Source organism: Carcharodon carcharias, chromosome 21, assembly GCF_017639515.1.
Source record: "Carcharodon carcharias isolate sCarCar2 chromosome 21, sCarCar2.pri, whole genome shotgun sequence".
Taxonomy (NCBI): domain Eukaryota; kingdom Metazoa; phylum Chordata; class Chondrichthyes; order Lamniformes; family Lamnidae; genus Carcharodon; species Carcharodon carcharias.
Window position 1 is genome coordinate 56,662,788 of NC_054487.1, and position 22,413 is coordinate 56,685,200.

Genomic DNA, 22,413 nt, shown 5'->3' on the forward strand with positions numbered 1-22,413 from the left:
TCACCCTCAACACACACTCCCAAACCCATCACATTTTTTAAAAAATTACTCATGTGATGTGGGCATTGCTGGTCATGCCAGCATTTATTGCCCATCCATAATCTAAGAATCAACCATATTGCTGTGAGTCTGGAGTCACATGTAGACCAGACCAGGTAAGGATGGCAGATTTCCTTCCCTAAAGGACATTAGTGAACCAGATGGGTTTTTACAACAATCGACAATGGTTTCATGGTCATCATTTTGAGCACTTGGCATGTCATAACATTCAAGGTTATGGGCCAATTGCTGGTAAATGGGGTTAGGTAGGTGGTGAGGTGTTTCTCATGTGTCGGTGCAGACTTGATGGGCCGAAGGGTCTCTTCTGCACTGTGATTCTGTAATCAGACTTTTAATTGCAGATTTTTATTGAATTCAAATTCCTCCACCCCGGGTCCCCAGAGCATTACCCTGGGTCTCTGGATTACTAGTCCAGTGACAATAGCACTACGCCACTGCCTCCCCATATTCACTTTCACTGAATAATGTGTAATGTTGTCTTTCAGCTTCATTTACAGGCTTTGTGAGTGTTCCACCTGCACAGCTTTTCTAAAACTTATTCATTCAAATCATTTTTAGCACAAAGAATAGCTTTTGAATAATAAGTTGTATCAAATAATTGTTCTTGCCATTTTACCACACTTAACCAATTCCATCATCTCATCTACCCCTCCCTTGCCATCCCCATCCTATTATTTCCATTCATCTCATGCCACCCCCACTCCACTCTTTCTATACCCATCCCTCCCATTAATCCCAGTCTCTTCAGCCAGGTTAACTTTGTGGTTGGGCTCCCCTTACCTTCCGCTGTTTGTGTTCTTCATCAAAAACCCACCAACTGTTGGCACCTGCACATGCGTTAAGCAGTCCAGTAATCCGTGCACTTCATGTACTTCCACATGCCAGGCACCACCCACCAAATAAATCCATTAACAAGCATGACCCTTAAACTGTCCAACAAAACAGTTTGGACAGATGAAAACAGAATATTATTATTATAGAAGGTTTCATGTTAAATTGGAGAACAATGCGGTTAGTTCCAAAACTAGGGTCTTTAATTTAACCAAAGCCAATTATAGAGGTATGGGGAGTGAGTCGGCTGAGGCAGATTGGGAAATTAGATCAAAAGATACAATGGTAGACTGGCAATGGCTAACATTGAAAGAAATAATTCATAACTCTCAATGCATATGTACTCCCTTGAGGGAAAAGTGGAACAACTGCTTAACTGGGGAAGTTAAGAATAGTATTAGATTTAAAAAAGTGGCTTACAGTGTTGCCAAAAACACAGTAAGCCTGAGGATGCGTTTTATTAAATCACTATATGATGGACATGAAATTGATAGAGGAGAAAATAAAATAGAGTAAACTAGCAAGAAATATATAAACAGATTGTAACAGCTTTTACACAATGCAAAAGGAAGAGTTTAGCGGAAGTTAATGTTGTCCCTTGAGACAGGGATGGGTGTAATTATAATGGCACATGAATAAATTGTTAAGATATTAAACAAATATCTTGTGTCTGGCTCCAAAGTAAAAGACTCAAGGAATGTACTGGAACTTGCAGGAACCTAGGGTCTAATGAAGTAGAGAATTTAAAAAATAAGTATTAGAAAAGGTATGGGAGAAATTAATAGGACTAAAAGCTAACAATACCCTGAATGTAGTAAAAAACAAAAAAACTGCGGATGCTGGAAATCCAAAACAAAAACAGAATAAAAAAAAAACCCCACTAGAGCTATACCTTGAGTGCCCTACCATCCATTCTTAATTAGCACATTCGTTTAGATAATATCACCAACTTTAACTTTAACACCTATGTGTTCTATTGTACTATTGTCGTTGACATCTTTTGATGATCTGCTTCTTTCACTGCTTGTTTGTCCCTACAACCACACCCCCCCCTCCACCTCTCTCTCTCTCTATCTCTATCTCTCCGCCCCCCCACACACACACCTTAAACCAGCTTATATTTCAACTCTTTCTTGGACTCGAACTCAAGTTCTGTCGAAGGGTCATGAGGACTCGAAACGTCAACTCTTTTCTTCTCCGCCGATGCTGCCAGACCTGCTGAGTTTTTCCAGGTAATTCTGTTTTTGCCCTGAATGTAGTAAATGCATGGTTTTTGATCTTCTAGAATTCCCTAGATTTTATAACAGTCTATGGATGCACTTGGTGTATTGTTTTCCTCCTTCCTCGCTGCCCATTTGTTGTTTTTGGGGACAGCTGTATATGGGTTTAAATTCACCACTTCCCTGGCTCCTCTACACTTTTGCAGTTGCACTATTTTCCTGGATTCTCTCTCACTGCACCTTTACAGTCTATGGGTGCAGTTGCACTATTATCCTGAATTCTCTCTCCCTGAACCTTTGCAGTCTATGAGTGCAGCTGCACTATTTTCCTGAATTGTCTCTCTCTCCCTGCACCTTTGCAGCCTATGAGTGCAGTTGCACTATTGTCCTGAATTCTCTCTCCCTGAACCTTTGCAGCCTATGAGTGCAGTTACACTATTATCCTGAATTCTCTCTGCATCTTTGCAGTCTGAGTGCAGTGGCACTATTTTCCTGAATTCTCTCTCTCTCTCTCTGCACCTTTGCAGTCTATGGGTGCAGTTGCATTATTTTCCTGGATTCTCCCTCTGTCTACATGCCCTTCTTTTGCAGCGCTGCTGTTCCAGGGTTTGAGTCATTGAGCTGGAGGCTGGACTGATCCCAGAATACACTGTGAGTTCGAGCTGACAGCAGCAGCTGGAAATGGCTGAAGTGAGCAGCAGCCTCCTGGAGCAACTCAAATCCTGCATCGTCTGGTCCTGGACCTACTTGTGGACGCTGTGGTTTTTCCTGATGCTTTTTCTAGTTTACATCCTGCGGGTTCCTCTGAAAATCAACGACAATCTGAGTACAGGTAAAGGAAGGGGAGGCTCTGATCCTCCGCTGGGGAAAAGTTTAACAAGTTTTCTGTTGTGTTGTTTTTGTAGGGGAGGGGTGGGGGGGTGCTGTGAGACTCGGGGCTGGTAAAGTGTGAGCATCGCCTGCTGAAGCCTTCCCCGGACACACAATCGGCTAAATCACCGCCAGCCCCGCCATCACAACACAACTTCACTGAAACCAGTGAGTTTCACCAAAAAATAAAACTGGTTAAAGATCGATACAGCCGTAGATTGCAGCTCCCCAGCCGGGTCCTAAAGCCTGCAGCCAGCATTAAACCCAAACACTCCCCCTCCCACTCTCCATTCTCCCCCCCCCCTCCATCCCCCCTCCCTCCATCCCCCCAACTTTGCATTCCCCCCCCACTCACATCACCCCCATTCTCCAGCCCCACACACTGTCCATCCCCGCCGCTTTCCATTCCCCCCCTCACATCCCTCCCACTCTCCCACACCCCCCACTCTCCCAACCCCCCCACTCTCCCAACCCCCCCACTCTCCATTCCCCCCACTCTCCCACCTCCCTCACTCTCCATCTCCCCCCCACTCTCCATCCCTCCCCACTCTCCATCCCCCCGCTCTCCAAACCCCTCCGCACTCTCCACCCCCACGCCACACCCGATCTCCCCCCCGATCTCCCACCATCCCACCAAGTCTCCCCCAAACCTCCTCCCCCATACCCCCTACCCCATACATCCCTCCCTCACCACTCCACCTCCCTCTCCCCGCCTGCAGACCCCCTCTCCCCCCTGTGCCCCCCTCTCCCCCTGCATCCCTCCTATCCACCCCTTCACCCCCCTGCAACCCCCTCTCTCCCCCGCATCCCTTCTATCCACCCCTGCACCCCACCCCGGCACCCCCACACCCCTTCCTGCACCACCCTGCGCCCACGCCTCTCCCCCGCATCCCTCCTCTCCACCCCTGCATCCCCCGCCCCCCCTGCAACCCCCCCAACCCCCCTGCACCCCCCTCAACCCCCCTGCACCTCCCCAACACCCTGCACACACTCCACCCCCCTGCGCCCGCGCCTCTCCCCCGCATCCCTCCTCCACCCCGCATCCTGCACCCCCCCAACCCCCCTGCACCTCCCCAACCCCCCTGCACCCCCCAACCCCCTGCACCCCTTCTCCCCCTGCACCCCTTCTCCCACTGCACCCCCCTCTCCCACTGCACCCCCCCTCTCCCACTGCACCCCCCCTCTCCCACTGCACCCCCCTCTCCCCCACATCCCCCCTGCATCCCCTCCCCCCGCATCCCCCCTGCACCCCTCTCCCGCCCGCACCCCCTGCACCCCCCTCCCGCCTGCACCCCCCTCCCGCCCGCACCCCCCTCCCGCCCGCATCCCCCTCCCGCCCGCATCCCCCTGCACCCCCCTCCCGCCCGCACCCCCCTCCCGCCCGCATCCCCCTCCCGCCCGCATCCCCCTGCACCCCCCTCGTACCCTGCACCCCTTCACTCCCTTGCATTCCCCTTCTCCCCCCTTGCACCCCCTCCCCCTTTGTACCCCCTTCCTCCTAGTACCCCACCATGCACCCCCTTCCCCATGCACCCCCCTCCCCCTTGCACCCCCCCTTCCCCCCTTGCACCCTCCTTCCCCCTGCACCCACCCTCACCCCCTGCACCCACCCTCACCCCCTGCACCCACCCTCACCCCCTGCACCCCCACTCTCTCACCCCCTGCATACCCTTCCCCCCACCAGCACCCCCTCTCCACCCAGTACCCCCTCTCTCCCACCCTACCCCCCCCCAGCACCCGCCCCTCTCTCCCCCCCAGCTCCCCCCAGCATGCCCTCTCCCCCCCCCCCAGCATCCCCTCTCTCCACACAGCACGCCCCTCTCTCTACCCCCAGCACCCACCCCTCTCTCCCCCCCAGCTCCCCCCAGCATTCCCTCTCTTCCCCCCCCAGCATTCCCTCTCTTCCCCCCCCAGCATTCCCTCTCTTCCCCACCAGCACCCCCTCTCTCCACACAGCACCCCCTCTCTCCCACTGTGCCCCCCCCCCAGCAACGCCTCTCTCCACCCCAGCACCTCCCTCTCTCCACCCACATCTCCCCCGCGCGTCCCCCCCTCTGCCCCCCCGTGTATCCCCCACCTACCCCATGTGTGCCCCCCCTCCCCCATGTGTGTCCCCCCTTCTCCCCCATGTGTGTCCCCCGTCTCCCCCCCCGTGCGTCCCCCCTTTCTTCCTGTGTGACCCCCCTCCCACCCGTGCGTCCCCCCTCCCACCCGTGCGTCCCCCACTCCTCCCCGTGCATTCCCCCCTCCCCCTGTGCGTCCCCCTCCCCTCCACGTGCACCCCCTCTCCCCCCTGTGCCTTCCCCCCTCCCCTCTCCCCCTGCCTGTGCACCTCCCTCCACCCCCCCCATGCACCCCCTCTCTCCCCACCTTGTGCACCCCCTCTCTCCCTTCGTGCACCCTCCTCCCCCAGTGCTCCCCCTACCTCCAGTGCACCCCCTCCCCCCATGCATTCCCCTGTTGCCCCCCCCGTGCATCCCCCTCCCCCCCCAACCGTACATCCCCCTCCCCCCCACCGTGCGTCCCCCTCTCCCCTCCCCCCTCCCCATTCACTGGAATCTGGTTTTTGCATAATTTTCTTTTTCTCACTTTCTGTCTTTGTTCACCTCGTTGTCTCTTTCTGTACCCAGTCACATTTTCACATGTTCACCTTTTCTCCCTCTCAAACTTAATTGTTAATTTCCTTTTCCCCAGCATATTTTCTTTTGTTCTATTCTCTCTATTTTTGTCAGCCATATTTAATGTTACTTCCTCTCTCTCTCTCTCTCTCTCATACATTTTTTTTCCAGGTTAAATCTAATTTATCCTTTCAGATACAAGCTTGAGGTCATGTATGTTTGACTATTGCTGAGTTTGTGTTTATGTGCGAGCAGCTGGTGCTGTGGGCCACTGAGATTTCTTGGTTAGAATTGTGGAACATGAGGACCAAAAGCCCAGCAGAAATATTGTAGTTCTGGGAATGCAGCAGAAAGGAAAAGGGGCCCATGTGAGTGAAAGTTTGGATTGGCCTGAATTTCACATTTACAAGAAAGTGTTAGTGTGCCTCATGCCCCACAGTTTTATTGCCACACAGATCGCACCAATTGCAAAACATGTAATTACATAGATTAGTGGATTTCCTGCGAGTTATACATGGAAAGTCAAATTACACACTTTTTGAACAGGAAAATTATAAAGTAACAGGCGATGCATTATGCTGGGCTCTCCTCTCAGGTTTTGCTGTACATAAATCCCAATTCATCTGAAACTGCTGCCTATGTGTTGTCCCGAAGTAAAGTCTGCTCACTCATCATTTCATCCTTGCAGACCTCCCTGTCCTCGATCCATCAAATTCAAAATACGTCCTCATTTTCCGATCTCTCCATGGCCTCATCTCCTTCATGCCTGCCTTCCAACCCTATATTGCAGCTTCCTGTGCACCCACCTCACAGCTTCTCCTGCCACATTCTGTGGTGCTGCTCCTCTATTCATTGGAATTCCTTCAGCCATCTCGGCCCTACTTTCCACAGTTCCCTCCATAATCCTCTGCCTTGTTACTTCTCCCTCCAATTCTAAAACACATCTTTTCAACCAAGCATTCAGGTATCTTAGCTCTTTATACGAATGGGTTTTATGCAACAAATGTTCCTCCTCTGTGAAGCATCTTGGGATTGATTTCTATGCGAAAGGTGCACTCTAAATGCAGTTGTATTGCTGCTAAAATGAAGCAATGTTTAAACTGAGCTGTCCTTTTCAAAGCTCCAAAGTCTAATTACTGTAAATGCCCAGGTCAGTTGTTTGTGATGGAAATCTGCGTTGGCAGTTGCTTATAAATTTTTTGGGTTGGAAGGCAACAAAATGGAATTTTTCTCTAACATAAATTTTGACATTTTGAAATGTGACAACTGGAATGCGACAGACATGCAAGTTGCAAGACATATTATCTAAACTAAAGTATATAAATTAAAAGTACCATCTGCCTGGCGTTTTCAATACTTAAAAGTGTCTTCATTTGTCCTGCCTGAAATATTGCACTGAAAATGTTGTGATATTCTGTCATTTGCTGAATATTTTATGGACGATTTATGGTATTTTCACTTCTACCAGCTATAATAATTGCCTCACCGCTGACTGTCCCTTTCCCAAAGCATGCTGTGGGCGTTGTAGCAACTGCTTTGTATCATTAAGTTTGCAATGTGATGAGAAAAGGGTGGTAAATGGTTAGATGCTTCTGCTTGAGAAGAAGCAATGATGGTGTTGTGCCACCAAATAGTACTGTACTTCAAGCTTCCAATTTTAGACCTCAGCTGGTACATTGTAGAGTGATGTCTAACTAAGATTTTTCACTTTGTGAATGACGGAGAAAACGTTAAGAGAATCACTCTGGCTTACTTTCATGAGTTTCCTAACAGCTGGTTATGGAGATGAGGTGGAAAAGGCTTTAGACCAGGTTGCCTATCCCTTTGCCTTGTGATATACTTGGGGAAAGGACAAAGGTGTAAAAGGGGAAGAAAAAACCGAGTCAAAGAAGAGAGATTTTTTTTGTTGTATTTAAACAAGTGGCGCTTCATGGCAATGACAGCAAATCAAAAAGGAAAACCTGCCTGGTCAGTGCAGCATGGAATGCATTGTTGCTAAGAATCCCATGCCCAAGTACTGTAGTAATACATAAAAAGTGATACAAATAAAATTCCTTTTTTTATATTTATAATCTTCAGAGAATGAGCCCTTTATCCCTACTCTTATGGGCTCATTCTTTGACTGGCAGAATGCGACAAGTGGTGTTCCCCAGGGTATTTGCAGTGGGGTCTCGGCTTTTCATCATATATATGCTACGAGGTACAGTTAAGTTATGGACAGGAGTAGGAACTTATAAAGGAACATAGACAGATTAGATGAGTGGGCAAAACTATGACAGATTCAGGTTAATGTGGGGAACTGTGATGTCTTCATTTTGGATCTGAGAAACATGAATCAGAATATTTCCTAAATGTTGAGGGGCCAGAAGCTGTAGCAGAAGCAAGGAGATTTAGGTGCCCATGTATATAAACCACTAAAAGCTAGGGCGCAACTACGAAATGAATCTAACAGTCTATGTTTGCCTTTATTTCAAAAGGGTTTGAATACAACAGCGAGGAAGTGATGCTCCAGTTGCACAGAGCCTTGGACAGGCCTCAACTGGTGAACAGTATTACCAAACATTCAGTTTTGACCATCAAACTACAGGAAAGATATATTGGCCTTTGGGTACTGTGCAGGTTCATCAGGTTGATACTAGGGCTAAAACTTTGGGTTAAATGATGAGGACTGTTTCATAAACTTGGTTTGTATTTCCTTGAGGTCAGAAGGACGAGGGTGATCTGAACAAAGTGTTTAAAATGCTTATACCAGATTGGGTAGGGTAGAAACAAAGTAAAGATGATTTTCTCTGGTGGGGAAATCTGGAACAAGAGTGCACTAAATCTTAAAATTAGAATGTGAAATCAGAAAGCACCTTTTTTACACAAAGGGTAGTAGAAATTGGAAACTTGATGATGGATTTTGGGTCAAATGGAATGGATAGATTTTTGTTAGGTAAGGGATTCAAGGGATAGGGACAAATGTGGGTGAATAGAGTTGAAGGACAGATTAGCCATCATTTCTTTGACTGCTGGAAATATTGTGAGGAGCTGATGACCTACTCCAGTTTCTATGTTCCTATGTAAGCATAAATTTAGTGTTTGAAAGTTTAAGAACATCAATTCCAAAATGGGTGCCTAAATTGACTCATGAATTCATCAGTTTGCAACTGCCAATGAGGCAACACACCAAGAGATAATAATAAACTAAAGGGCTTCCGAGTGTGTGAGGTAACTTGGTGGAATCCAAGAACATGAGTTAAAAATAATCTGGGTGAACCATGTTATTTGAATTTTCCATGGTGGTTAGGGCAGTGCTGGTATTTACGTTTTCTACTGCAATATTTAGCTTTAACCTTCACTCATGACAGGCTTTTGGACCATTTATTGTAAAGTGGTGGTTTCAAATATGTTAACATTAAATTTTGCATGGATTTATTGGTGTACATTGATTCTGAAGTGAGAATTACCTTATGCTTCAAAGTGACATCAATTCCTATTCTGCTGGAGGGTGAGAAACAGTGCAGTGTAGTATCTTACCTTGCATTGGAGTGAGGCATTTTGTTTTTACGGCATAATCTTCTTCTTTGTAATGTAAAACACAAACATCCACTTATCTTAATGTGATCTATGTTGCTCTGTATGCATTTGTGTGAGTGTGTGTATGTTTATATCGTATACACAGAGTGCAGCTTTGCTTTATTAAGAACTCTCTGATTTTTGGTTATAATGGGTCTGGTCAGTAATTATTGCCAATTGTGTTTTAAAAGTATCAGAAGCTACATGCTTTAATTCTTTAGGGGAGGTCATGGCAACTAACATAATATCATACATCCAGTACAGATAAGAATATTTTAGCAGTTCAATTCATTGAATTCTCAAGGTGTTTTAATCTCTTTAACTATATAGACGGCCTGGTAATATATTATCTGTGAAGTTTCATTAACTTCCCTAGCATTGAATGTTATAAATTGGAATGTATGGAGTCAGGTAATATTTCTGAGAACTGTACGTTCCTTTAAATGTAATTATATTTTATAAGTCTTTAAGCTAATTATTGAATTCTGAGATGGGGTGGGGAAGTAACTCATTTAATTTTTTTTATAGGTCCAAAAGTCCTATTGTTTCCAAACTAAGTTTGCTTTCGGTTTGTAAAAAGCTGGCTGTCCATCACAGATGACTCACTGCAATGTTCTCATGACTCCACCTGTATTAATTAGACGCCACCTTGTGTTGTCAGACTGCTTGCCCAATATCCAGTTTTCACCAGTTAAAGATTGGAGAGACTAACCATCGTCATTGGTTCCACGCCATAAACTCCATCTCCCCATCATGGATTCCATCCCGCTCACCAGTCACTGTCTCAGATTGAACCAGGTTTTTAGTGACTTGGAGTCCTTTTCAATTCTGAGATGGATTTCCATCCCCATATGCTCTCCATATAAAACAAAGACCGCCTACTTCCGTCTCCATAACATCGCCTTCCTTAGCCTATATACTTCTGAAACCTTCAGCTATGCTTTTGTCACATTGCTGTCTTACTCGCTCATCCTCCACCCTCTGTAACCATTATCTCATTCAAATCTCTGCCAGTTGTATCCCAGCCCTGCTTACCCGTCATCCCATCCTTGGCTAATCTGCATTGGAAAGTGGAAACCCCAGCGTGTCAAAATTAAAATATTTGTCTGTGTTATATCCCATCATTGGCTTCGCCCATGTTTATTTCTTAAACAAACTCTGTTGTGTGTACAATTGTTACCAGGGATTTGTTTGGAAGAATTTGTAAAGCCTGTTATTCACTGCTGTACATGTTCTTCAGACTGTGTTGAATGCCCTTTGTAAAAGCTGTTACCAATGGCATTGTAATAGTTTATTTTCTGTAGAGCAGGGCTTAGCCTAGTCAGTGTTGAACAGACATTTTTATTTTTTTAATATTTTAAGTATTATGAATGTTTTAAATATTTTAAGTCACTTGTGCACTTATGAAATTTTAAATAATATGCTTCACTGCCTTGTGATTCTGATAAAGCAGTGTAGTGCACAGCAGTGCAGTGCATTGTCTTGTACTTGGCGATGATGACTCACCTATAATGTATGGTTCATAATTGTCAGGATACCACTTCTCCCCTTCCGGAATTAAATTGTGAATGGTGTGAGGTTAAGCAGCCATTATGTAAGATGAAGAAGGAAAGCTGAACGGGAGTATTTTCATTACTAAGTACTTCCCCACACACAATTCAAACAAAAATCATTACCTACTCGGGAGATGTCTTCAGTGACCAATTTTATTTCCTTTGGAAAGTGGCCGTTTGAACACTAAATTTGATGGATTACATATGGAATTGAGATCAGGTATCTGGAAATTCCATTACTTATTTGCCTAATCATCCTGGTAGAAGGAGACCTCAGATGCTGGGGTCTCCTGAGTTAAAATAAACACATAATGCTGGACTCGAGCAAAACTGTGGAGTTTCATACGTGTTTACTTACTCATGCCAGGGTGAAGGATAATATGGAGTGGCAGAAAAATGTTCAGAAAGAAAGAGAAAGGGGCCAGAAATGGCATCCATATTCAAACCAATGACAAAGATAGAATTATGTTTGAAATCTTGCAACAGGGTTGAAGAACAGTACCTCAACAGTTTTAATCTCTGGTTTGTATCCTTTGGCTTGTACTGGACAGGTTAATAGGAGCAAAAGGGAGGTGGGTGAATGGGACTTGGTGGATAAGTCACTGGGTCTTGATGGCCAATGCTATTATATATTATATATATCTTGATGCCAAAACAAATTAAACACTAGTGAGACTCCATAGGTAAATAACACAAGAACACAATAAATAGGAACAGGAGTAGACCACATGGCCCACTGAGCCCGCTTCACCATTTAATATGATTGTGGCTGATCTTGGGCTTCAACTCCATCCTGCTCCCCATATCCCTTAATTCCCTGAGAGACCAAAAATCTTTTTATCTCAGCCTTATCTGTATTCAACCATGGAGCGTCCACAACCCTCTGGGGCAGAGGATTCCAAAGATTCACAATATTTGAGTGAAGTTATTTCACCTAAATGATTGGGCTTGGGACTTGTACCCCGTGTGCTAAATTCCCTGACCAGCAGAAACAACCTATCAGTGTTCACCTTATCGAACCCCTCCAGAATTTTGTAGGTTTCAGTGAGTTTGCCTCTCATTTTTCCAAACTCCAGAGAATATAAGCCCAATTTACTTAGCCGCTCATCACAGGACAACCCTCTCATCCCAGATACCAATTTAGTGAACCTTCGCTGTACCGCCTTGAATGCAAGTATGTGCTTTCTTAAATGTGGAGACCAAAGGTGTACACACTACTCCAGATGACGGCTAACCAAAACCCTGTACAACTGTAGCAAGACCTCTTTATTCTTGTACTCCAATTCCCTTGCAATAATGGCCAGCATGCCATTTAGATTCCTAACTGCTCGCTGCACCTGCATGCTAACTTTGTGTCCCATGTATGAGCACACAGATGTCTCTTTGAACATCATGTTTCTCACTTTTTAAAAAATTTTGCTTTTTTATTCTTATGACCAAAGTGAGTAACTTCACACTTCCCTATGTTATTCTCCATTCGCCATCTTGTTGCCTACTCACTTAACCTGCCTATATCTCTTTGCAGCCTCTCTGTGTCCTCTCCACAGCTTACCTTTCCACCTAGCTTGGTATCATCAGCAAATGTAATGTCTGTCTCTTCACCTGAGTCATTAATATGGATTGCAAGTAGCTGAGGCCCCAGCATTGATCCTTGCACTACTCCACTATTCACTGCCTACCATCTTGAAAAAGCCCCGTTTATGACCACTCTATTTTCTATCCATTCACATATCCTTTATCCATGCTGGAACCTATCTAATCGAGTCCCATTCAAAAGCATCTTCCTCCTTCACGGTTTCACAGGAATGTAAACCCTATGAATAGCAGGACTTCACTGTACTTATAAAAGCTCTTGCAATCTGTTTTTATATTTCTGGCTCGTTTGCTGTCATATTCTGTTTTTTCCCTAAAGATGTAAGGGAGCAATTAAGGGTTAGGAAAGAGGTATACATTATATACACAGCAGAGGAGTGCCCGATAAGAGAGAATACAAAGAGATTAGGAGAGAAGTTAAAAAGCAATTAGGAAGGCAAAGATAAGTTATGAAATTAAGTTATCAAGGAACATAAAACAAAATACTAAAATATTTTATAGGCATAGCAATAAAAAAAGGATAACTGTGATGGAAATAAGACAATTAAGGAATGAACAGGATAATACCACAGGTAACAATGGAGAGATTGAAGAAATATTAAATAATTAATCTGCTTTTGTATTTACCAGGGAGATAGAACAGGTAGACATGACATTGAATGAGGGAGAGAATCTCTTAATGTCCTTTAGGGAAGGAGATTTGCTGTCTTTATCTGGTTTGGCCTACATGTGACTCCAGATCCACAGTAATGTGGTTGACTCTTAAATGCCCTCTGAGCAATGGCAATGCGGGATGGGCAATAAATGCTGGTCTAGCCAGTGATGCCCACATCCCATGAATGAATAAAAAAGAACAATGAAATAAATGCATCTAAAATAAAAAAGGGGCATATTGAATTTTTAAAAATTCATTCAGGGGATGTGGGCTTTGCTGGCTGGGCCAGCATTTATTGCCCATCCCTAGTTGCCCTTGAGAAGATGCTGGTGAGCTGCCTTCTTGAACTGCTGCAGTCCATGTGATGTAGGTACACCCACAGTGCTGTTAGGAAGGGAGCTCCAGGATTTTGACCCAGCGACAGTGAAGGAACAGTGATTTATTTCCAAGTCAGGATGGTGAATAACTTGGAGGGGAACTTCCAGGTGGTGGTGTTCCCATCTATCTGCTGCCCTTGTCCTTCTAGATGGTAGTGGTCGTGGGTTTGGAAGGTGCTGTCTAAGGAGCCTTGGTGAATGCCTGCAGTGCATCCTGTAGATGGTACACACTACTGCTGCTGTGCATCGGTGGTGGAGGGAGTGAATGTTTGTGGATGGGATACCAATCAAGCAGGCTGCTTTGACCTGGATTGTGTCAAGCTTCTTGAGTGTTGTTGGAGCTGCACTCATCCAGGCAAATGGAGAGTTTTCCATCACACTCCTTGTGTCTTGTAGATGGTGGACAGGCTTTGGGGAGTCAGGAGATGAGTGACCCGCCACAAAATTCCTAACCTCTGACCTGCTCTTGTAGCCACGGTATTTATATGGTTAGTCAATTCAGTTTCTGATCAGTGGTAACCCCCAGGATGTTGATAGTGGGGGAATTCAGTGATGGTAATGCCATTGAATGTCAAGGGGCGATGGTTAGATTCGCTCTTGTTGGAGATGGTCATTGACTGCCACTTGTGTGGCGCGATTGTTACTTGCCACTTGTCAGCCCAAGCCTGGATATTGTCCAGGTGTTGCTGCATTTGGACATGGACCGCTTCAGTATCTGAGGAGTCGCGAATGGTGCTGAACATTGTGCAATCATCAGTGAACATCCCCACTTCTGACCTTATGATGGAGGGAAGGTTATTGATGAAGCAGCTTATGATGGTTGGGCCTAGGACACTACCTTGAGGAACTCCTGCAGGTTTGTCCTGGGGCTGAGATGACTGACCTCCAACAACCATTACCATCTTCCTTTGTGCTGGGTATGACTCCAACCAGTGGAGAGTTTCCCCCCTGATTCCCATTTACTCCAATTTTGCTAGGGTTCCTTGATGTTGCAGTCAGAGGATAAAGCCCCTGGTTTAGATGGATTTCATCCATGTATTTTAAAATAATCTAGGGAAGAAGTAGCAGAGGAGTCACACCACACACTTTACAATTTATTAGAAAAGATGCAGTGCTAGAAGACTGATGGATGGTTAAAGTAATTCCTTAATTTAAGGAGAGGACAGAACATAGCCAGGGAATTATAGCCCAGTCAGCTTAAATCAGTAGTGTGATACATAATGGAATCCCTGCTCAAGGGGAGAATAGAAGAACATCTCTCTCTCTCTCCAGGTAACATCCTCATGGTCCGAGGGTTGCTAATCTTGACTTATGCCATAATATTCCTTTGGGTAAAGGCAAGGAGGCAGTCCCCAAGAACTACTGTTGTTCTGCATCACACTCTAGCCATCTAGCCAACTGATTCTGTTAAACATTGAGAAATGAAAATTATAATAACCATAAAAATATAATAATATAATAAATGAATAATCAGCATGGATTTCAAAAGGGTAAATCTTGCCTTACCAACCTTATTGAAATTTTTGAGGAGCTAATGGAGAAAGTAGACAATGGCAATGCAGTTTATCTCTGTCTCTCTCCCTCTCTCTGTCTGTCTATCTGTCTCTCTGACTCTCCCCCTCCCTCCCTAAAGGGGCAAGAGGCAAACCATTGTTTACTTTTTCCTTCAACAGGTTGTTAGCCTGAAGCCAGAAGCTATAGCTTGAGGGATGCCACTTCACATCAATCATGGCTGACCAGGAATCTCTTCCACTCTTACCATCTGGGCTAAGGAAGGATTTGCAGTTGATAATCAATCTCTTTGGCTGCCCTATTAACACATCACCTATGGTTATCAAGCACTGGAATAGGATGCGAACCCAGAGCATTTGGCTCAGAAGCAGGGAAGCACCCACTGTGCCACAGGATCCTTGCCCCAACTAGAGGAATAGAATTGAAAAGTTGGGAAGTTATGCTAAACTTGTGCTGAATTTTTGGTTAGACCACACTTAGAATACTGCGTGCAGTTCTGGTTGCCATATCATACAAAGGATTCCGAGGGACTGGAGAGGCTGCAGAGAAGATTTACAGGGATGATATGAGAAATGCGTGGATATGCATATTAGGAAAGCATTGACAGGCTGGGTCGCATTGTTCTTGAAGAAAGAACACTGAGGGGTGACCTAATAGAGGTCTTTAAAATTATGAGAGGTTTTCACATAACGGGTACAGAGAGAATGTTTCCTCTTGTGAGGAAGAGCATGATTATAGGCTGTCAATACAGGATAGTCAAGAAATCGAAAGGGGAATTCAGAAAGAACTTCTTTACCCAAAGAGTGGTGAGAATATGGAACTCACTGCTACAGCGAGTGGTTGAAGCAAATAGAATCAATATATTTAAGGGGAAGCTACACAAGAATATGAGGGAGAAGGGAATAGAGGCTTACAATGATAGAGTTAGATGAGGAAAGATGTGAGGAGTCTTCAATGAGCATAAAAGCTTGCATGAATGGCTTGGGCTGAATGAGGGCCTCCCAGCTGCCTGGTGACAGAATTAAATATCAGCTACATGGCATTCAACAGTCATTCATATTGACATGATGTCAGCAGCAAGTGAAATATGATCATGCCCATAATGATTACTTAAAACATTCTCACCTTGACATTTCTAATTCACGTCTTTAAAGTTCCACAGGGCCTTCAAGCATCCCGCAGGAGGGCTCCTCAGAGGAGGTCACTCACTCTGAGGGTGCACCATCACGGGACTCATGCAAACCATGCATCTGCTCAGGTATTCACACTGCGGAGGCTCCAGTAAGATTGATAGCTAGGTTCTAACTTGGTGACTCACAGATTACAAGTGAGCAAGAGTAGATTATACAGAGTCTGCTTGGGAGGTCACAGGACGCTCCCAGCTCTGCTCAGCTGGACGCAGATTCTGTGCCTCAGGTTCTGTCACTGAAAAGGATGTTTCTGGAGTGGCAGCAGAGAATGTGTGATATACTGGCAGGTATTGCAGCCTTACTGTACATGTTTATAGAGAGATTGGAAGGTTCTCTCTCAAGTAGGAGTGGCAGGCTGTCACAGGCCTTTACCGTGACGTCTTTGTGCATGGAAAGAGTGGCCTGCATTAGCAGTATCAGGTGCAGCAATCAAATGAATGCCCGCAGGGCCTCACCAATGGCTGGCACACTCTGAATGCCACCTTAAATAGGATGGATGGTGCCCTAATCTTGGCCATTCATCATACCACAGATCTGCAGCAAAGTGTTCTCCAGCTCATTGCTGCAAGGTAGGTGTGGCTGGGCCAAGAGAGGGAGAATGGTGGAAGGGGATATGGAAATGGGAACTCGGCTCAAAGTGTTTTGACTTTTCACCCATTGTTACCCCCCTCCAGCTCAGTTGGTGCCCCACATGCTGCCTTGTGTTGTGATGACCAAGCCAGACCCAGCACAAGTGCATGTAGGACAGTCTTTGGTGGGGCCCTCATGGGTTCAAAACCCAGAGGACGTCAACCAAGAGCATCTCGGCGGTCAGAGCCAGGACCTGAGCAGCCTGCCTCTCTCTGCTGAAACTACAGGGGTAGTTATGAAGAAGAAGAGTAAAGATTTGTAGTTGCACAGGGGTGTGCACATGGTTGTGTTGCACAATGTTGGATTGTTAAGTTTCTGGTTTATTTTTGAGCCACATAAATAGTATTTCTTGTCACCATTTTCCAATGATACCCGTTTTTGCTTCCTGGAAAGTGGCCTTTTATGATGAATGGTAGGACAAGAATCGACACCGGGAACTGGGGAGCTGTGATGCTTGTTTGTTTGAAGGTCTGCTCTGTGTCGGGGGCATTGTCCGGGGCGGGGGGTGGGGTGCAGTGTTGGTAGGGCATGTGTGTTGGAAAGTGGCTTTTGCATCTGATTGTCAGATGGGTGAACTGGTGAGACCTAAATGAACCTCACAATAATGAGGGCATCCCAGGCAGCAGGGAGCGCTGTTGCCTTGGCTGTGTCATGTTGCTTCTTCTACTCGGAATTGTTTGAAGAGGCTCTGTGCCTTATGTTTCCTGCAGGTCCAAACCTCACTGTTGTGAAATATTGTGCAGGTTGTAGCACTCCATGACCATTCTGGAAACCCTGCCTGGTGCATACTGAAAGAGGGCTCCAAATCTGTCCAGACATCTGAATCGTACCTTCAGCATTCTGAAGGTTCACTCAATTACATATCTGGTTGTCATATGGCTTTACATTGGATGGCTCCTGGGCCTCATAGATTGGGTTCCTCACGGGTATCATCAGCCACATTTTACTTGAGTAACCCTTTTCTCCGAGCAGCTAGATGGTAAATCTGCTTCGAGATGTGAAGATATTAGGGAGAGGTAGACTGCCGCAGGATGAAAGCATTGTGAAAGTGGCCTGGAGATCCGGTGCGCAGCTGCATAAAGAGCATTTTGCAGTTGCACACAAGCTGTACAATAATGGTGTGGAAACTCGTGTGGTTGGTGAATATTCCAGGGCGATCTGGGGGTGCGGTGCTGTAATTACCACGTGTGCAGTTGATGACACCTTTCACTTGTGGGAAACCAGCTAGAGATGCAAATCTGATTGCCCGCTCATTCTGATAGCATCATTGGTTGACCTAGTTGCTGACCCTAGCAAACAAGGCATCAGCCACCTGCCAATTGTGAGATCCTGCAAATGTTCCTGGCAGAGCCCTGAAAGGATCCAGAGGCAAAAACATTGAGAGTGATGGCGACCTTGATAGCGACTGGTAGCCAGGTCCAGTTGGCAACAGGTAAATGCTGCAAATGTCTGTCAAACATCTGGTGCAAGACTGCGAACCTCCTCAGACACGAGTTATGAAATGTTGAGGAAGTTTGTCCTCTGTCTGTACAGGGCCTTCTGTATACCTCTGTCGATCCCCTCTCTCTGGTGGAGCTGCAGGTCTGTAAACAGTAGGCTGTTGCTAATACTGCTGCTCCTGTTGCTGCCCACCCTGCTGGTGCTGCCCCCTCCTGCTGGTGCTGCCCCCTCCTGCTGGTGCTGCCCCCTCCTGCTGGTGCTGCCCCCTCCTGCTGGTGCTGCTCTCCCTGCTGGTTGCTCCTTGTGCTGCTGCTCTTGCTGGTTCTGGTCATTTTGGTTCTCGTCTGAGATCCAAAATAACATAATGTGCATCCATGGTGAACGGATGGATCGGATCAACAAAATGGAGATGAGACCTGCAAACCACCAAGTGTGTAAAACAATCTCTCAGCACAAGCGTTGTGACCAAAGTCTTTCGCGCAATCAGGCAAGAAAGCAGTTGTGAAGTTTTAATACTCATTGGCACATTTCCTTATCATGTCTTCAGCCCCCTCAGTTGCCATTATGCTCTTGCCCTGTTTTCACTGAAATGTCCACACTGTCAGGGAAATCTGTGGGAACGCAGTCAAACTGTAAAAGTCTTGTTAACCTCACTGTAATTGAGCACTTAACTGCTTGAACCTGACAACCTGCCTCTCCTAAGTGGGGTTCTCACGTGTGACAGAGTTGGAGCTGGCTTCCTGACACACTGTCAGTTTCCCTGGCTTTAACACCACTCCCCCCCCCACACCTCCACCTCCACCGCCACTGCCCAACCCACATGCTCCTGCACATTAAAATTCAGCCCATAGGTTCAAATGTGCAATTTTGTGAAAGCAGATTGATAAAGCTCTAAAAAGGTCTCAGTATTTTTTTCTTCTTCTTATATCTCTGTGGAGTTCCTTGGCACCTATTTCTATGTTAAAGCTGAAGTAAGGTTGCAAGTTGTTGTTTAGAAATGTGAACATAGAGTGTAAGAGTAAAAAGAGATTGCATTTGTACAAAATATTGGTAAGGCCACATTTGCATTATTGTGTACCATTTTGGGCACCCATTATAAAAGGGCATTAAAGTTGTAGAGAGTGTACAGTGTCCATTCATCAGGATGATGCCAGGAATAAAGGAACTATGGCTGCAAGTAGAGTCTTTCGATACTGAACCTGTTTCCATTGGAAACAAAGATGGTTAAGTGAAGATTTAAGAGGATTTTATGAGTTTTTGTGTATTCTGTGATTTTACAGCATTACAGGAATAATGTAAGAGTAAGAACAAAATTCACCCGGTAAGCCGGAACAGTCTGTGTCCAGTGAATGAGGATTTTTAATAAATACAACCTATTCTTAATTTAGCGATTTGAAACTGGCTTCTTGGCACACTCCTTTCATTATAAACTCTTTCCCATGTGAATTACTAATCAGTAGCATCTCTGTACATTTTCTTACATTTAGTCATGGGATGTGAGCATCGCTGGCAAGGCCAGCATTTATTGACTTTGAGAAGATGGTGAATTGCCTTTTTGAAGCACTGCAGTCCATTTGGTATAAGCACACCCACAGTGCTGTTAGGGAGGATGTTCCAGGATTTTGACCTAACGATAGTGAAGGAGCAGCGATGTATTTCTAATTCAGGGTGGAGGGTGTGTGACTGAAAGGGAACTGAAAAGGTGGCGGGTTCTCATGTGCCTTCTGCCCTTGTCCTTCTAGGTGGTAGAGGTCATGGGTTTGGAAGGTGCTGTTGAAGGAAACTTGAGTTGATTCAGTGCATTTTATATATGGTACATGCTGCTGTCATAGTGCACTGGTGGTGGAAGGAGTGAATATTTAAGATAATGGGTGGGGTGACAATCAAGCAGGCTGCTTTTTCCTGGATGATGTTGGGATTCTTGAGAATTGTTGGAGCTGCACACATCCAGGGAAGTGGAGAGTATTCCATCACACGCGTAACTTGTGCTTTGCAGATGGTGGACAGGCTGTAGGCATTCAAGAGGTGAGTTACTCGCAAATGAATTCCTAGCCAACTCTTGTAGCCACAATATATACCCGGTGTAGTTCAGTTTCTGGTCAATGGTAACCGCCCAGGTTGTTGATAGTGGGGGATTCAGTGATGGTAATGAATGTCAGGGGCTGATGGTTAGATTCTCTCTTGTTGGAGATGGTCATTGCCTGGCACTTGTGTTACTTGCCACTTATCAGCCCAAGCTGGAATGTTGTCCAGGCCTTACTGAATGTGGGCATGGACTGCTTCAGTATCAGAATCCCGAATGGTGCTGAACATTGTGCAATCATCAGCGAACAACCCCACTCCTGATCTTATGATGGAGGGAAGATCATTGATGAAGTTCAAGATGATTGGGCCTAGGACACTATCCTGAGAAACCCCTGCAGCAATTTCTTTCCATCATAGAATTTTATACTCTACTGGCAGTGAATGGTGGAGTTTCAGTGCTGGTGTGAAGTTGGCTTCAGACATGACCTGTCCCATTGTTTATCTCGAACCTGACTCTGAGCATGATGTACAGATGCTATAAAAACCTCAGTCACCTTTCAATACCTTAGTGCAGAATTGCTGTTGCACACAAATTGTCAATGAGACACCAGGAAGTGTGTGTTGCGCAACAATAGGCTGGATTTAATCCTTCCCTGCTGGTTTGTCTGAAGGCATGGGGTGCTCTTAAGTTGCAGTGTGTGGCCTTCCCACCCGCCCTGACCTGTCACCCATTTTACAGGGGCTGTGGGGGGGCGGGATTAGTGCAAGGTGGAGCCGTTGGGTGGCCCACCCTCCCTTGGGCCTATTGAGGCCCTTAAGTGGCCAATTAATGGCCATTTAAGTGCCTCATCCTGCTCTCGCCGCTGCTTTACCCTTGGGAGGGAGAGGCCCACAGCAAGCTGGTAGCCCGACAGCTTTTACTGGAAGGGCTGGTGCTGGGCGAAGGGTAGAAGATAGCCCCTTGTGGGGTCCCATGTATGTTTGGAGGCACATCCCTAAGGTCATATCCCCTGCTTGACCCGCACCCCAGCCTCTCAAACCTGACTCCCCTCACAGAGGCCTGTTAGCCGTGCCCTGTCAATACCTCGGATTTACCATCAGTCATAACCTCCTCTTCTTTGGGGATCAGTTGTAGTCCCAGCAGTGGGCACTGCTGTGACCCAAGGTGGGACTTCCTCCCGAGATGGTGGCAGCAGCCCCGCCCTGAGCCAGTTAATGCCCCCTGTAAAATGACTGCAGGCCAGTCAGCTTTTTGATGGGCGGGCTGCAGATCGACTTTTTAGTCTGGGGGTGGGTGGTATGGGGAAGACAGTGCCCTGGAAAAATCCAGCCCAGTATGAGACTGACAATTATATAGCAAGTGCGTGTTAGTTTCCTTATATTTAACATTGATTCAGCCCTTGAGATTGCTGGAAACCTACCACTACATTTGAATATACCACCGCCGACATAGCTGGGATATTTGTGGTCAAGTTGTCAGTACACACTTGTTTTTTTAAAGAGAAACACATACTGATCTGTATAGACTGCGGTTCTTTAGGCTAATGGATATCCTGCTGTCTCGGAATTAATACTGGGCAGTCCAACCTAACAGCAACAGCAGAATCAGGCACATTCATCCTTGTTGCACTGGGAAGTCATGCTTAGCTCTCCAAAGGATTATAGTAACTTCCACAAAAAAAAGTACATTTTAAAGTTGTAACTGAAAAGTCAGAGAGTTGTTGAATATTCTGATTTTTCTGTTCTAGTAATTTAATTTTTTTTTTTGGAGAGGACCTGCCCTAATAATCTGGTGCTGTGTGGTATAATGTTGAGCCATCTATATCAGGAAGGTCTCTGTTGTGTCCGCTGAACTCAGCTGGCTCTGTGGTAGTGGTGCTTTGGCTGGTTTCTGTGTCCCCCTGCTTTGGTGGGGGGTGGCGGGGTTTGGGAGAATAATTAATAAGGGTTCCTTGTTCTAATTGTATCCAGTGACCAATGCACTGTAGCCCGCGGCCAATTCATTTAAGTGCGAGGATCCTTTAAATTTTCTTTTGCATGCATGGCCAGTGAAAGAGGTCACTGTGTGCATGGCCTGCATGGGAACTTCCAGGCTGCTGTGTGGCCACGCAGCTTAGAGGGAACATTGCCAGTGGCTTGACGGAAAAGGCATTGATTCGATGTCAGGTAAGAACTTGCAGACATGTGATGCACTTCGCGGTTAAATCGTTCACTCGTACTTACTGTCTAAACTGGGATCTGTGAGTCACTGCCTTCGGAAGGAAGAAAATTAATCCTTCCT

General features: G+C 45.9%; 1 protein-coding gene across 12 annotated transcripts in view; it reads left to right on the plus strand.

Annotated features, from left to right (window-relative positions):
• The first annotated feature begins 2,643 nt into the window (after positions 1-2,643).
• The window catches only part of LOC121293396 (suppressor of tumorigenicity 7 protein homolog), a 209,149-nt gene continuing 189,379 nt past the window's right edge, over positions 2,644-22,413 (plus strand). For 3 of the 12 annotated variants that reach the window (XM_041216437.1, XM_041216431.1, XM_041216438.1), the window contains exon 1: positions 2,651-2,943. In XM_041216437.1, the coding sequence (XP_041072371.1) occupies positions 2,793-2,943 (151 nt within the window). In that variant the 5' untranslated portion in view covers positions 2,651-2,792. Of the gene's footprint in view, positions 2,944-22,276; positions 22,299-22,413 lie in introns of those variants that run through there. The other 9 variants (XM_041216442.1, XM_041216446.1, XM_041216435.1 and 6 more) reach the window with 6 other exon arrangements.